Below are 16,960 nucleotides of genomic sequence, written 5' to 3' on the forward strand. Positions count from 1 at the left end.
GTCTTCTGTACCCCTCTCTTAACTCTGGGAGGCAGGAGGCAGGAGGCAGGTCGTGTGTTCTTTGTTGGAGCCCCATGTCTTAGCACTGTGCTTGTCATGGGCAAACTAGTGAGCATTTACTTGTTTGATGGGTGAGAGGATGAGAGAGAGAGAGAGAGACTAATCCTAGGCAGAAGTAGAAGCCAAAGATGAACTGGAAGGTTAGAGGTAAAAAGGGAAATTGTAGAATCAGTGTTTCTTGATTATAATATTCTTGAAGGAGAAGGAGAGCCCTATCCTTTTCCTACTTAAAAAAGTAAAAGAATTCCAGATAGGTACTCATTTAAGCCTCTGGTTTTGTGGGCATGATGTTTTAATTATTACCCAGTGCCCAGAAAAGCAGTCAATAAGTTGCTTCCATAGCGTGAATATCTGGCATTTTATCCATAAGCCTGGTACTCTCAGTTTCAGAAAATGTTGTATGGTTTTCGCTGCCAGCCTCAACACCTGAGCCAATGTGAATTTATTATGTCTTTAAATTTTCTAATCTGTGTGTCTCCTTGATAGCTTAATATAGTGCTTTCCTACCTTTTTGCATGCCGTGGAGCACAGAAACTAGTACCTTCAGCACTGCACCCTGGCATAGCACAGCAAGGCTGCTCTCAGCTGGAGTACTAGCCTGAAGAACACATGAGACCAGGACCCCATCCCTTCTTAGGTAGCTCTACCTCCCTGCACCATGGTGTGAAGGCTGGTGGTGTGTTTGAAAAGGCAGACAATTTATCTAGGTTTGTCAAGGGATTGTAATGGCAAAATTGAAGTTAAAATTTGGGGAGCAAGTGCCTCTGGGATGTTTGGTTTTTCTTTAGACCTTGGAGAGTCATTCAAAGTTTTTAAGCAGAAGTAAACTAGACTAGTAGAAAAACCATGAAAGTGGGGACTATCCAGTGTGGGGGGATGGCTCTTAAGTATTTTAGGGTGTATCTGCGAATGGTATTCTAGACAGATAGGACAGGAGGAGACAAAGTGCCAGTGTATTTAGAAAAAGCAAGGAGGTCTATGTGATGAAAAATTAGCTCAAGGGAGTTGGGCTGTAGTAAGAACTTCACCTGTTACCACGAATGAGCCAGGCAGCCTTTGAAGGGATGACTCCAGTGTTTGAGCAGAGGACTGCGATAGCTAGTCTAAGCTACTGAACATCCTTTATTGTAATAATTGCTAGTGAGTGTGCCTGGTGTGTGCCAGGCACCATGCTGGGTTCTTTAAATGCCCTGATTCAGTAATCCTAGAAGACGGGAACTGCAAAGCTCATTTCTCAGGTGAAGTTAAGTTAGAGGGTAAATAACTAGCCCCACGTTGCACACCTGTTTGTGGAGAGTTGTAAGCCCCAGTGGAGTGAGGGCTCATGTAAGAACTTTGGGCAAGCAGCATGGGGATCACCTGGAGTTCCCACTGCAATAGGATTGGGAAACTGTGTTCTGAGAAAGCTCTGAAGGTGAGATGGAAGTGCTTTTAGGAGTGGAAATAGTATTGTAGCTCTGCTGAAAATGTGAGAGATTTTGTTGTCCTGCTCAGTGGATATTTTAGCTTTCTCTCGTCCTCCAGTAGCTGACAGTCCTGTTCTTAGGAGGAACTTCTGTTTTGTACATCTTTGGCTTATGTGAGTGTTTGAAGCTTTATAATTAAAATTTTACCCCATTTAATACATTTACATTGTATTCAAATTTGTAAATTGTGATTTGTGTTAGATATTATAGGAAATCACCAGTTATTTATAATTACACTATTTGTGAGACACTGAACTCTTCATGAAGGCAGGGACTGTACCTGTCATTTGCAGCATCTAGAAGCCTGTGCCTAGGAGGACTTAAGAACCTGGGGGCTAATTAAATGTTCTGAGCACTTCTACTTTGTGACTTTTGGAATCTGATTTTATCCCTGAGGTCTGCTCAGCCTTTTAACCCTAAATTCTCTTAATGTAGATGTAGTTTTAACCCTTCAGTAGCACTTAGTTGAAATTTGGATACAAATGTATATATAAATTTTTTTTTTCTAGGTACCAACAACTAAGGTTTCAGAGCTAAACCCGAATGCGAAAGTATGGGGGACTCATATGTTACATTTGGAGGCAAGTAGTGCTGCTGTTGGTGTGAGCGCTGCCTGGGAGGAGGTGCCCAGCCATCGAGACTGTGGCCAGCAGGGTGAGTTGCCAGCAGGGTGAGTTGTGAGCATGGCCTTGACCAGGAACACCCCTGTTGTCAAATCTTTGCCTCTGTTACTGTTTAATCTCTTTGAGAAGCTGTTGATTTTTTTCCTTTGTTTCCTGGTTTGTAATAGTACTTGGAGTCTGGAGATCTTTTATAATCCAATTAAAGATTTTGAATATCTGCAAGTATAAGTTTTTTTTTAAAAGGAACATTATTCTTCTAACACTGCCTTTTGGGATAAAATTGCAATTATAGGATTGGATGCCGGTGGTGATGGTGACAAAAGTCAAGAGAATGCAGCATTACCGGACTTACAGGAGTCAGACCAGACAGACATGAACACTTTGGCTCTGGATCACTCAGAATATGAATCTCTGCCTGAAAATAGCGAAACAGGTGAAACTATTTTATGAATTTGTTTTCATATAGAGTGTGGGCTTTTTAATTATTTATCACTTAGCTTATTAAATATTTCCCTAAAAATGTATCTTTTGTTGCCTCCTTTTAATTCTCCTTTCAATTCAGTCTCAACATGGATGCAGAGATGAAAGACCTTGTGGGGGAAGCATCATGGAGCATGTAAGACCCGAGTAGCATCTGAGGCGAGTGGCATTTATTTAGAAATAGAAGATTGTTCATAGGTGAAGCATCAGTAAAGTGTAGAGATGAACCTTTAATGCTAGAATTGAGAGTGAAACAAGTTGGATAGAGAGAAGGGCATAAAGAGGGAATATAGTGGTAGATGAGGACAGTTGAAGTCTCATTCAAGAGTCTTAGAAACCAGGAGGATTTGAATTTTATCCCCATTATTGATGAATGAGTGACACAAAGAAAGCAAGATATTTGGGAAATATAAATTTTACAGGAATGTGAAACAGTGGCTTTGAGGAAAGAAAACCTAAAAATCAATGAAATAGGAAGTTGTGTTTTTCCTGTTTAGGGTTATGAGGACATCAGCATTAGATTAATGGCCATAAAAATGGAAAGAAGAGAGTAAGTAGGGAATGGAGATTTCTGGACTTAGATACACAGTCTGCCAAATGACACTAGAAATGTCATTTTAAGATGCCCACTTGCTGTGGGCATTTGAAAATGTGAGGAAGCATTTGGTCATCACAGTGACCAGGGAATACAGACAGGGCCAAAGATGTCAGACCTCCATGGTATGAGACATAGTCATGCACAATGACTTAAGACTCAAAATATGGCAAAATCAGCAGTGTCTCTTAAGCAGGAAAATACTGTTCTATAACACTGTTCTCTCTTTTTTATAAACTTCAGTTTAGCTTGCTGCATTCAATAATCAGATCACATGAATCAAGTATTTATAAAGGAAAACAAAAATAAAACTATGTTGTTTTCCTTTAAATATAATTGGGATAAAATTGCAATTATAGGATTGGATGCGTGAATTTAACGTGAATTACCCCTTTTTGTTCGGTTTGGTACCAGGGATTGAACCCAGGGGCACTTAACCACTGAGCTATACCCCAGCCCTTTTTTATTTAGGATCTTGCTTAAGGACTCACTGAGTTGCTGAGGCTGGCCTCAAACTTATAGTCCTCCTGCCTCAACTTCTCAGGCCACTGGGATTACAGATGTGCACTACCACACCAAGCATATAGTTTTCTAATCTGATTGGGGTAGTACCAGTGTGTAACAAATTTAATTTGATTAGTTCCTCTTTGTTAACCCAATACTAACTGTTCAATGATCTGGAAATAGCAAAACACTGGGATAAATTGGAGTTACTTTGAGGTTGAGTGAACTTTTTAATGGCAAAAGGAGGGAATGCTAGTCATTTAAAACAGATTTCAAAAGAAGATAAAAATGTATAATAATCAAAGGGAAAGGAATCCTGATGGTAGAAAATTAAAAGGATTAAAAGTAATTTAAACATGAGGTTTATATCGAAATGATCCAAACCTTGGACTGGATCAAATTATACAAGATGAAAGATAGATAGATAACATTACCACAAATGAAATGATAAATGTTAAAAATATTCATGTAAAATTTAATTTCAAAAGAAGTTGGTTCTTTGCAAAAGGTATTTAAAGCTGTTTTCAAAAGAAGAACCAAGGAGAGGGTATTAGTTTTCTTCTGGGGTCTGGGTTGGGTCCACATAGAAATAGTTTGAGGTGATGGGAAGCTGTTTACCTCCAAATTTATTTCTGGCTTAATCTAGAAATCAATCATTAAAAGACAAAACAAAACCCACAGACCTACAGTTAAGTTACACTCTCGTTATTATCATTATTTGAGAATATTTTTTTCGTTGTAGATGGATACAATACCTTTATTTTATCTTTACGTTTTGCTGAGGATTAAACCCTGTACCTCACACATGCTAGGCGAGTGCTCTACCACTGAGCCACAGCCCAGCTCCAACACTATCACTATTAACATTTGGAAACGGCAAATGAAGTGGGAGAAATGATTCCTGTAGATTGACTAGTAGGAATAGCACAGAGAATGCTTACTGAATGTTGTTTTTAAGTCATTCTGGTTATTTTACCAAAGACTCACTCAGAAAACAGACCTCCCTTTCTATTCTTGTTGCACTCTTTTCCACTGAGTCTGTGTTGTATATGAAGGATACTTAATAAACACCCGTGTGTTTGCTATAAAGTATTTGCCTGTCTTCACTGTAGTATCACCAGTCCCTGTAGTGCCTTTGTTGAATGACTCCGTTGACCTATGTAATTGTCCATGACTTCCTCTGCATCCTCATGTCCCTCGTCATTCTGTTTGTTACCAAAACCATCTTTCAGTTACTTCCTTCTGTATAACTTGAACTCCCTTCATAATTGCTTAACAAATGCCTTGAATTCATTTACCTTTAATTCTGTACCCACTGTGTGTCTATACATGAGCAGATAGATAAATGTGGCTGAAAAAGATATGCAGCAGTGTAGAATGGTCTCGTTTTTAAGTTTATGGTCACATATTTCCAGTGAGCCTCAACATTGCTCCACAGTGCTGTTGTGTCATCTAGTAAAACCCTGTTGCTAGGCAGTGGTTTCACACTAACTCCTCTTCATCCCTCCTCCTCTTCCTTTTTTTTCTTTTCATGTACAGCATAACGTAGAATCAGGTACAATAAACACCATATAATTTAGGTATCCCTCAGCTTTTCTATAAGTTTTATGTTCCTTAGATTAAGGTGAGTTAAGGAAATATTCAGTATAGTATAGAATTGATTTGATGACTCTTTCCTCATTATTTTCTCTGTCTGGTTTGGAAAGTTATAAAACTATCACTGCAGTGTAGATCATGAACATATCCATCACCAGGAAAACCTTCCTGTGCCCTTTCCTTTTCTCATGCAACCACTGATCTGCTTTCTGCCACTATAGGTTAATTTGTATTTTCTAGAATTTTATATAAATGGAATTTAACAGTATGCTTTTTTTTTGGTCTGACATACTTAGCTTATTATTTTTGAGATCCGTACATATTGCAAGATACACGAATAGGTTGTTCCTTTTATTGCCAAGTAGTATTCCAAAATATGGATGTACCTCAGTTCTTCTACCTACCTCTTGACAAATATTTGGCTTGTTTCCAATTTATGCCTTTACAAATAAAGCTACTTTAAAATGTATAAGCAAGACTTGGTAGGGACATATATTTTCCTTGGTAAATATTTTGGAATGGAATGGAATGGATGGACCTCTGGGATCAAGTTTATCTTTTTAAGAAATGGTGAAGCTGTTTTCCATAGTAGCGATACCATTTTATATTCCCCTCCATCCCGGTTCCACTCCCAGGAGTGAATCAGATCTCCAGTTAGTCCACAACTTCACCAGTACTTGTTAGGTTTTGATTTTAGCCAATTTGAAAAGTAACATGATAGGTCTTATTGTGGTTTTAATTCATATTTCCCTAATGACTGATTGATATCATCAGTCATTGATATCAAGCATTTTTTTTAACAGACCTTTTTGAAAAAGTTTAATTTTAGGTTCACAGCAAAATTGAACAGAAGGTACAGAGAATTTGCATACACCTTTGCCCCTATACTTTCATAGCCTTCCCCATTATCAACATTGCTCACCAAAGTGGCACATTTGTTATAAATGAGGGACCTGTATCAGCACATCATTATCATCCAAAGTCTGTAGTTTAAAGTAGCTCTTGGTGTTATACATTCTAATAAATTCATGATTTATATCCACATTTGGTAGCATACAGACTAGTTTCAATGCCCCCAAATTTAAAAAATCCCTCCTTCTCCCTAACCCATGGCAACCACTGATTTTCTTTACTGTTTTCATAATTTTTCCTTTTCCATAATGTCATAGAGTTGGAATCATACCATTTTGTAATCTTTTCAAATTATCTTTCATGTAATATTATACATTTTAGGTTCCTCCATGTCTTTATATGGCTCATTTCTATTTAGTGCTTAATCATTCCATTGTCTGGCAAATGAGTTTATCCATTCACCTGCTGAAGGACATCTTGATTGCTTCCATGTTTTGGCACTTAAAAATAATGCTGCTGTAACAGTGTGCAGGTTTTTGTATATATGGTAAGAATTCAGCTTTTTTTTTTGGTAAATAACCAAGGAATGTGATTGCTGTATTGTCTGGTTTGTTTTGTAGGAAACCATCAAACTATCTTCCAAGGTGTCTGTACCAGTTTAGTTTTTTTTTTGGGGGGGGGGGGGACCAGTGGTGCTTAACTCTTAAGTCACATCTCTGGCCCTTTTTATTTTTATTTTGAGATAGGGTCTTGCTGAGTTGGTGAGGCTGGCCTCAAACTTGTAATCCTCCTGTATCCACCTCCTGAGTCAATGAAATTACAGACATGTGCCACTGCACCTGGCTCTATGTTAGCTTTTGCCTCATGTATTTTGAGGCTCTGTTGGGCACATACATGTTAAGCATTGTTATGACTCTTGGAGAATTGACCCCTTTATCTTTATACATTATAAAGAAGCTTTCCTGACTTTGAAGTCTGTTTCTAAATTTAGTTACTGCTGCTTGTCTTTGATTAGTTTTAGCATAGTGTTTCACTCTCCATTAGATTTTATTCCCTTAATTAAAAAAAAATATTGTTTTAGTTGTAGATGGACACACTATCTTTTTGTTTTTATGTGGTGCTGAGGCTTGAACTCAGTGCCTCACACATGCGAGGCAAGCACTCTACCGCTGAGCCACAACCCCAGCCCTTCCATAATTTTTTATAGTGATAAAATAAATATATACTACATGAAATTCACCATCTTAAGACTTTTGGTTTTGTAATGCTAACTATCTAATCCAGCATGTGCTCTACCACTGAGCTTCTCTCAGCCTCTTAACCAGTGTTAAGTTTCCCATTAAGTAATATTAAATACATGAATTCCATTTTGCAGCCATTACCAGCATTCAACTCTAACTCTTTTTATCATAGAAAACTGAAATTCTCTGCCCGTTAAACTCTTTAGCCCAACCAACAGTCATCATTCCACTTGCTATCTAATCGAGGGCCCTGCATATAAGTGGATTCATATAGCATTTATCTTTTCGTGACTGGAATGTTTCATTGTTAGCATAATGTCCTTGGAGGGTCATCCATATTATAGCATGGGTTAGAATTCTTTTCCTTATTCAATAATTGCAATTGTATGTATATACCACATTTTGCTTATCTGTTTTTCCACCTGGAGTTGCTTCCATCTTTTAGCTGTTGTGAAAAATGCTGCTACATTTATAGGTGTATAAATACCTCTTGGAGATCCTGGTTTCAATTATTGTTTTGTTTTGTTTTTTATAAAGCAGGGTTTACTTAGAAAGAGGTAACATAGACTTCTTCTGGGAGGGAGAAGGGGGCCATAGCCGATATCCTCGTATCCTCAATTATTGTTGATAACCAGAAGTGGAATTTGTTGATCATATCATAATTCTATGTTTAATATTTTGAAGAACCACCATATTCTTTTTCCATAGAAGCTGCATTATTTTAAATTCCTACCAATGGTGTATGAGGTTTCCATTTTCATAAATCCTTGCCTGTTGCTTTTTTGTTGTTGTAGAATTTTAGGAGGTCTCAATATATGCTAGACATTAATCCCTTATCAGATAAATAATTTGCAAATATTTTTTTTTCCATTCTGTGGGTTGCCTCTATTCTGTTGATAGTATCTTTCATTACATAAAAACTTACATTACACAAAAAATTACGTTATGTTAGAGTTCCTCCTCACTTTTTTGCATGTGGATACCTATTTTTCCTGGCACCATTTATTGAAAAAATTGTCCTTTCCTCTTTGAATGGTCTTGACATCCTTAAAAATCATTTGGGTTCTTTGTTCTGTTCCGTCTGTATATCTTGTTTTTATGCCGTTAGTTCCTCAACAGAGGTGCAGACACAGTGGAAAAAGTGTAATCTTTTCAACAAATGGTGCTAGAATAATTTGTGTATCCATATGCAAAAATAAAGATAATTTTCAATCATATCTCACATTGTATACAAAAATTAACATGAAATGGATCACAGACCTAACAAACATAAAACCTAAAAAATAAAGGAAAACCTTTGTGACTGTGGGTTAAGCAAAGGTTTCTTAGGTACCACACTAAAAGAAAGACCCATGAAGGAAAAAAATGATTAAGTTTCTGCTTTTCAGAAGACACTATCAGAGAAAAATGAGCATGGTGACTCACATATATATAATTATAGATTAGGAGACTCTATTTGTAAATCACAGATCTGATAAGGGTTTTTATCCAAAACATAAACTGATAAAATTCAGGAAAATAACCCAATAATAAAATGAACAAATAGACAGCACCAAAAACACAGGCATATGCAAGCATGTTTGAACTTTGTGTTCTATAGGAGGAGCTTGAAAGTCACTGTTCTGTCCTAACAAGTGAAGAAGCTAAGGGGAAAAAAACACAGCTCTTATTAGAAGAAATGTGTGCTCACAGGGTAAACCAACTGCCTACAAAGTTGAAAAAGACAGAGAGGTGAATAGAATCAACAACTTACTGAGCAGAAACCTCTGCAGGAACTTGAGCCAAAGTAGGAAAACATGAATTATAACCGATGAGTTGCTAGAGCCACGGGGTGGACAAGACTGAATTGAAGACCACTTAGGGGCTTGGTCAGAATGAGTTCCCATAATTTTTATGAATTTTTACTTCCTGAAGTCATCCAGATCATTAGTGAGTATGAGGGAGGGGATCTTGTGTTTTTGGCAGGAGAAAGGGGGAAAGGCACCATTTTAAATTAAGACATTAAGCATTCTGTTCATCTTAATTAGTGTGTGCCCCCCAGGACAGACTACCTCAAATCTAGTTTTTCCCATCAACATTTTACATTAATATGATATATTTGTCACCAATACTAAACCAGGAGCGATACCTGTTACCCTGATATCTTTTTTCTGTATCAGAATCCTATCTAGGATACCATTTATATTTAGTTAGAACACTTCCTTAGGCTTCTCTTGGCCTTAACAGTTCTCAAACTTTCCCATGTTTTTGGCAGTCTTGAAGGGTTTGAGTACTGTCAAGTGTCTTGTAGGATACTCTTCTGTTGGAATTTTTCTAATGCTTTTCTCATCATAATGTTTGTATTTGGACTAGGGAGGAGGACCACAGAGGTAAAGCACCATTTTCATTATATCAAGGGTACACACTATCAAAGGGACTCATGTCTGTTCAGACCTTGATCACCTGACTGAAGTAGCATTTGTCAGATTTCTGAACTGTAAATCTACCCTTTGGTTTCTCTTTGTTTCTATATTCTATTGTTAGGGTGGAAGTTTCTCTGCATAGAGAAAACTTAAGGAATTTATGGTCTTCTATAAAAGCAGAGTCTAATTAAATTGTTTGAAATTCTTGTACATGAGTGATTTGTCTCTTCTTTATTAACTTATACATCTATTTACTTGTGTCAGTATGGGCTCAGGAATGCTTACTCTGTACTTGGGTAATTATCCAGTAGTATTTTATTGCTCAAGTTGTTCTGGCTTTGGCCTTTGGGAAACTCTTAGTTGGTTCCATATGACCTATTCCTGTCAGTGTAGGACTTTTTGTTTTGCCTTTTTTTTTTTTTTTTACTTCCTGCAATCAGCAATTTCTCCAAGGATCCCTAGTTCCTTGTATTGGAGAATGACATTAGAACCCATACCCTCCTGGGCTCCAGGCACGTTCTCTTTTTGTCTCATTTATTCTTTTTTCTTCATTTCCCCTTTCCATTAGATAGGCTGCTGCTTTTGTTGTTGTTTGAACCAGGAATTGAATTCTGAGGTACTTAACCATTGAGCCACATCCCCAGCCCCTTTTTATTTTGGGGTCTTGCTAAGTTGCTGAGGCTGGATTTGAGTTTGAAATCCTCCTGCCTCAGCCTCCTAAATCCATGGGATTGCAGTGGAGGAATTATCTCACCTGGCTGGATTAGGCTTCTTTTACTTCAGTTTGTTGTTTGAGTGGTTTCTTTGGTTGGTGTTTATACTCTGTCAGTTAACAGAGTCTACCTTCAGGCCAGTGTGTACCACTTTACATGAAACACAGGAACCACCTTGCCTTGGTGCTTTTTTCACTGTTCCATCTTACAATACTAAGATAAAAAGCTTACATGTCTACGTGTGTAGTTACCATTTCTCTTTATCAGTGGCTTTGAGCATTTTGTAACATTGTCTCTTGTTAAATTAAGCTACTTTAAATTATCCCACAATTTCTTTCTTATATTGCTCCCTCTGTCCATTATAAAAATTGTCATTTATTTTGAGAAGTTCCTATTGCTGAGTCTTCAAGTTTACTAGTCTTCTACAATGTCTGATCTCTTAATTTCAAGTATTTCTAATATCAGATATTATAGTTCTCATCTGTTGATGTTCTGTTTGGTCCAGTTCTTCCCTCAAGGTAGCGGGTTAAGGTCACCAGAAGGTTAATGCACGTATTCATGGTGCTCAGGGTTTCATGTCCTTTGTTGCCTGATGTCCCCTGTCTAGAAAATTTTATTTGTTTTGTTGTTATCATTGTTGTTTTTAAAAGGAAAATAAATCCAGTCTCTGGAAGCAGATGACCTGGTGTCTACTGACACCACCCAACCTAGCAATCTCTCAAGTGAGCCCTCCTTTTCTACATTATCACAAACTGCTTTGTTTTGTCTACAGAGTCATGGATTTCTTTATTGCTGGATCATTTCCTATCATTGTAATGCAATTTCATCACTTATCTTAAGTGAAACCACCCTGACAGCCCATCTTCCCCCAGCAGGATGCTTCAAAACAGTTTTCTCTGCTGGCTGCCCCCACATCTTTATCTCCTAGGCAGTTCCTTTAGGCAGACAGTTGTCTTTTCAGGCCCCAAATTGCACTTGTCAGGCTCTTTTAATGACCCTGGAATGGTCAGTTCCAGTAGTTAATTCTCACTATATACTTACCTGACGTTACTGTGTCATTTTTATAGCTGCAGATCCTTCATTTGAAACGATTTTTTTCTCTCCTCTCAGCTCTCAACTTGCTGTTCTGCTGATACTATTCTTGACTTTCGGGTTGCTTCTCTGTGTCTGTTGGCCTTCCTCTTCTTACTTCCCACTGGATGTTGGAGTGCCCTGGGTCTAGAGGCTGGTACTCTTCTCTGTTCCACTCTTGGCTTCAGTATTATCTGTATTTTGAATCCTAAATGGTGTTGTCTCCTTGATTATTGTGTTAGCCTCCCAACTGGTCCCCCTTTTCCCCCTTGTACCTTTCACAGTCAATATGTGCCATCAAACCAGAGAGGTCTTTCCAAAATGTCAGTTCTGACCACCATTTGACCCAGCTATCCCACTCCTCAGTCTATACCCAAAGGACTTAAAAACAACAAATAGTAACAGTTATGCAGCCACATCAATGTTTATATCAGTTCAATTCATAATAACTATAGAAGCAACCTAGATGCCCTTCAATAGATGAATGAATAAGAAACTGTGGTACATATACACAATGGAGTATTTATCAGCATTAAAAGAGAATAAAATCATAGCATTTGCAGGTAAATGAATGGAATTGGAAAATATTATGCTGAGTGAAGTAAGCCAATCCCCAAAAACCAAAGGCCAAATGTTCTCTCTGATAAATGGATGCTGATCCTCAATGGGGGGGGGGGCATGGGAAAAATAGAGGATTTGTGATTGGGCAAAGGGCATGCAGGGTTAGGAGGGAGCATGGGGGCAGGAAGATGGTAAATAATTAATTAAATGTCAGCTCTGAATTGGTGTCTTATTAAATTCTGACATCCTTCTTGATCTGATTCATAGGTGCTCAACTTTGTGACCTCACTTACCAGGTTCTCTCACTCTGCTTCTCAGTTACCCCTGCCTCCTTACTATCTGTTGACTCTATCCCTCTAAGGTCCCTGTACCTGCCCAGTTTAGAACTCACTTTCCACTGCCTGGCATACTCCACATCCTTCCCATCAGATCAGATGTCACTTCCCATCTAGAACAGCATCATGCAGCTCTGGCCTCTTATCCTGGTTTGTTTTCCTCTCTGTGGGTTTCTATCTCACATTATGTTGGGTAGTTATTTATTTAACTACCTATTGTCTGTCTCTCCCTCTGGAATGTTGGCCTTACACAAGCAGAGGCCTTGCCTAATTTGGACTGAATTCACAGTTCCTGCAACAGATCCCAGTATGCAGGAGATACTTAGTAAGTATCTCTTAAATATGGAGGATGGGATGTGAATTTAAATGGAATGACCAGGAGAAGCCTCTGAATGAGGGAATGATAGGTTATTTTTAGTTTTCATTTTCATGTCTTGTGGTTTCCTTTATTTTTCTTTTGGTTGTTTTAGCAGTTTTGTTTTCTTTTTGCTAGTGAGAGTGGATTTTGTTAAACCTCATTATATAATAGTGACCTGAACTTTCTGTCCCTGTTTGTTCTAAATGCCCCCGCTTTATTTTTTCTTTTTCATGATCTTTAATTTTGACTTTCAAATTACCAGTGTCTCTTATGTTATTCTTGCACATATATGGTTGGAACATAATCACATATATGATTGACACATAAATTAACCAGGCTGATTTATATGGCAGCACATGAAAAATCTTAGTGTTTTAGCACTCCAGTTCTTTTCATCTCAACATTATTGAAACAACCTGTGTCCAGAGTGTTGCAGGTGGTGGTGGAGTGTCTTGGCTTAAATCTGGGTTCACTTTGGTAGAATGCCTGGTGTTGTCTACGACCATACACACATAAGTCACCTGTCATACTGGCTGACACCTTCTCATAAGCAACTTGTTCTGGGATTTAGAATGAACTTTTATGTCCTTTGAGTGTCTGATTTGTTTAGTATCATCTGACAAGAACATGACAGTTTCTCACTTATTGCTTTGACTATCTGGAAATTTAAAGGCAAATTTAATGCTCTAGTGTAGAAGCTATTTAATCCTTAAACTGTGATGTTTTTGATTTAGAGGGAAGAGAGGGAGACTGTTTTGTTTACATGATTTACCCTTTTCTAATAGGTAAAATAATAGAAGTGTTCTTTACTTCATGCATGGGTACAAGTGTGTAAATATGTATATTGAAAGTACTAGAACTGCCATACTGAATTATCTGCTTGGAAAATTTTAAGCTATTTTTCCTGAGTTGATCATTACTTTTATATAGGAGGAAATGAGTCTCAACCAGAAAGCCAGGAAGACCCCCGGGAAGTACTTAAAAAAACATTGGAATTCTGCTTATCTAGGTAAGACTGGTTTTTCTAGTACTGAATATCCCTGTTGGTATGTATTATTTATTATCTATAAATGTGATTTTACATAGAAGACTATGTATATACTAAAAGGTGTGTGTGAATACTCTGTGTGAATTAGATATCTAGAATAATGAGTAAATAGGCTTTTGGCATGTTAGGTAATTGATCATAATCTTCAGGTCAGTGGTCCCCATAGTTGGAGCCTCAAATTCATCTTGATAGCTATTTGAAATAAAGATTCCTTGACTCCCTACCTGCTCCTCCCTTGCCCCCATGCCACTGCATCAAAGTCTCAGGTAGTCTTAGAATCTTGAGCCTCAGTGAAGTTTGGGCAAATTTCCTATGTTGTCACTTAGACTGTGCCAGACACTGCAATAACAAATTGTTATTTACATAGCACTCATGTTTACTTTTGTGGGTTCCCCCTCCAAATAATACCTTTCATAGTGAAACATAGTAGCGTCTTTTAAAGTTCAAATGCCAAAACTAGATGTAAAGGATTTGAGTATGAGATTACTGATTGATCATGTGGAACGCTTTCTTTCAGTTTGGTTTTTCAAGTGTTCTCTCAAGCCCTGAGGAACCCATGGAGTTGTCTGATAAAGGGGCACTCAAAGATAGCGGGATTATGTGAGATTGAGGGAGGGAGGGAACGAGCTGGGCTTTCCTACCACTTCCATTTTATCACAAATTAGGAGCATTGAGTATATTGCATAGTGGCATAATTTATGAACAAAAGATGGGGTAAAAGTTGAAAAACCTATGTCTCTTCTACTCACAAACCTTTATCTAGCCCTCATGAATCTAGAATCACCCACATTTGTGCAGTAGCTAGGTGAGATGAGTGATAGAAGGGTATTTCCCTCACAAGGGACATTGTAAGAAGAGTCCTATGAAACCCATTATTGTGTTTCAGTTATGAGGTGTTTTTGAGGGCCTTGCTCATTATATCACACATTGTCTGTTTCCTGCGAATTCACAGGAAACATTTAGCTTTGACCAAAATACTAGGAAGTCGCTCATCTTGACCTGAACTGCTGATTATTTGTGGCTTACCTTTTGACCTTGTGCATGAAGTTATACTGATCCTGTTTTCTTCCTTATAATTCTGGCTGCTAGGAAGCCAGAGCCGGATTTGCAGCTTCTCTAGCAAGTATCCAGATTTTATAGCATGCATTTTGGGTACTGACTTTATCATATATATATATATATATATATATATATTTCCTTGTTCATTCAGCTAGATTTTCTTACCGTAAGAAGAAAAAAAGACTTCTGTGTGTATTTTTAATAAATTATTAAAGCTATTTAGAACAAAGATAAGCCATAACTACATTTTAAGAATAATTATCTACTCGTTAATTTTGATTGGATAAAGTGCAGTATATTTTACTTTTGCTCTACCTCTCCAGGTGTCTTGGAAAAAATAAACCTATGGACAGAGAAAGAGCAAATAACAGATAGGAGGCCCAGATCTAACCCCAAAGTCATACCATGCCACATTCATACATCTTGTGAAACTGATAATGCACTAGATGAAACTTCTTTTTAAAGAAATATCAATTAAAAGAGATTGTTTTCTTTCAACAGGGAGAATCTTGCTAGTGACATGTATCTCATATCGCAGATGGATAGTGATCAATATGTGCCAATTACAACGGTAGCTAACCTTGACCATATCAAAAAACTCAGTACTGATGTGGATTTAATTGTTGAAGTGCTAAGATGTAAGTAAATGACAATTTGAAATGAATAACACTTGTTTTTACACCATTTGTCTTATCGGGGACTCTTTACATCTACCAGCCACCAAATGGTACTTGTTGGGAAATCAAATACTCCTTAGCCTTTCATTCCTTTATGACTGGTCCCAATAATGGGAACACTGAATTCATAACGAAATCTCAGTCTGCTTATTTGTCATCTGCAGGAGAAAATGAATTTTTTTAAATGGAGATTATAAAGACAGCTGTTACATTCATGAAAACAAAGGACTTAAAGTAAAATACATTTTAATTAGCATTTTTGCCACAAAAAGAGTTTCTTTCAAATTTCAACTTCCTAAGTTCCTTGTTTAAGTTTTGATGAAACATTGTAGCATTTTTCCTTAAAAGTATATTGTGAATAAAGTCCCCCCCCCCCAAATTTGGCAGCATCAAATGTGTAAACATTACATCAGTGAATTACAGGAATTTCAGGAAATGTAGATATTCAGTATTGGCCTGTTGTACCAAATTGCAGGTTGTGTTCTAGTTTGCTTTGCACACTTAAGCTTCTACAGCCTGTTTTATTTTTTAAAAGAAGAAAGACAGCCTTTATGTAGGTATAAGTGACTTGGAGTGTGCATATTCAAAATGTATACTCAATCAGTTTTGAATGAATGCATGGCTGAAATCATAAGAGAACACCACTTCCCCTATGTTCCCTGAGTTTCCGGACCCCTGGTGATGCCTCCTGTCCAAAGGCAGATTCCTTTTCTATTAAGTGTGTGATATTTTGAGCTCCTTTTTGAATTGGGTTAATTATGGAAATTCACATTTTATACTGTAGCTACAAATACCAGGTGAATGACTTCTATAGTTTCCCTCATTAGACTCAACTTGGTGGGTGTCCTTCACAGTGTGAACTGTGTGTAACTCCTCTCCCACCACTGCATACATATCTTTGAATGATTGGACATTGCTATGCCTGAATTAAAGCTTTGTTTCTCTCACTATTCAAATGCCTTTTCATTACTTACACTTCTGTAGAGGCAATTGTTTCCACCTTGTCCCTGTGTACTGAAGACACAGTCAGTGTACATATTTTTTTCTTGTGTGAGTTTGACTTTACAATAGTGTAAAAAGATGAACATCTTAACCTTTGAACTTGTAATTTGATTTTCTAGTCACAAATAAAAGTTTTGTTTTCTGTTTTTCTGTTGCTTTATAAAAAGTGAAGAAATTGGCTAACATTATTACCATTAACTGTGAGTTCTGATTGTCAAGATGGTAATGTTTTATTTCCCACTTTTGCCATTTAAAATAGAAATCCAATTTTTAATCTACTTTACAAGGCCAATAACTTTCTTGTACTTGTCTGTACT

General features: G+C 37.4%; 1 protein-coding gene across 3 annotated transcripts in view; it reads left to right on the forward strand.

Annotated features, from left to right (window-relative positions):
- Larp4b (La ribonucleoprotein 4B) overlaps window positions 1–16,960 on the forward strand; it is a 92,779-nt gene that overhangs the window by 40,003 nt on the left and 35,816 nt on the right. For 2 of the 3 annotated variants that reach the window (XM_046432016.2, XM_046432015.2), the window contains 4 exons: window positions 2,036–2,180; window positions 2,442–2,582; window positions 13,788–13,866; window positions 15,466–15,602. In XM_046432016.2, coding sequence (XP_046287972.1) covers window positions 2,036–2,180; window positions 2,442–2,582; window positions 13,788–13,866; window positions 15,466–15,602 — 502 coding nt within the window. Of the gene's footprint in view, window positions 1–2,035; window positions 2,181–2,441; window positions 2,583–2,711; window positions 2,789–13,787; window positions 13,867–15,465; window positions 15,603–16,960 lie in introns of those variants that run through there. The other variant, XR_009225665.1, reaches the window with a different exon arrangement.

This window comes from Marmota monax, unplaced genomic scaffold (assembly GCF_021218885.2).
Source record: "Marmota monax isolate L192 unplaced genomic scaffold, Marmota_monax_Labrador192_F-V1.1 WCK01_AAM20220418_F8-fsc00071, whole genome shotgun sequence".
Classification (NCBI taxonomy): domain Eukaryota; kingdom Metazoa; phylum Chordata; class Mammalia; order Rodentia; family Sciuridae; genus Marmota; species Marmota monax.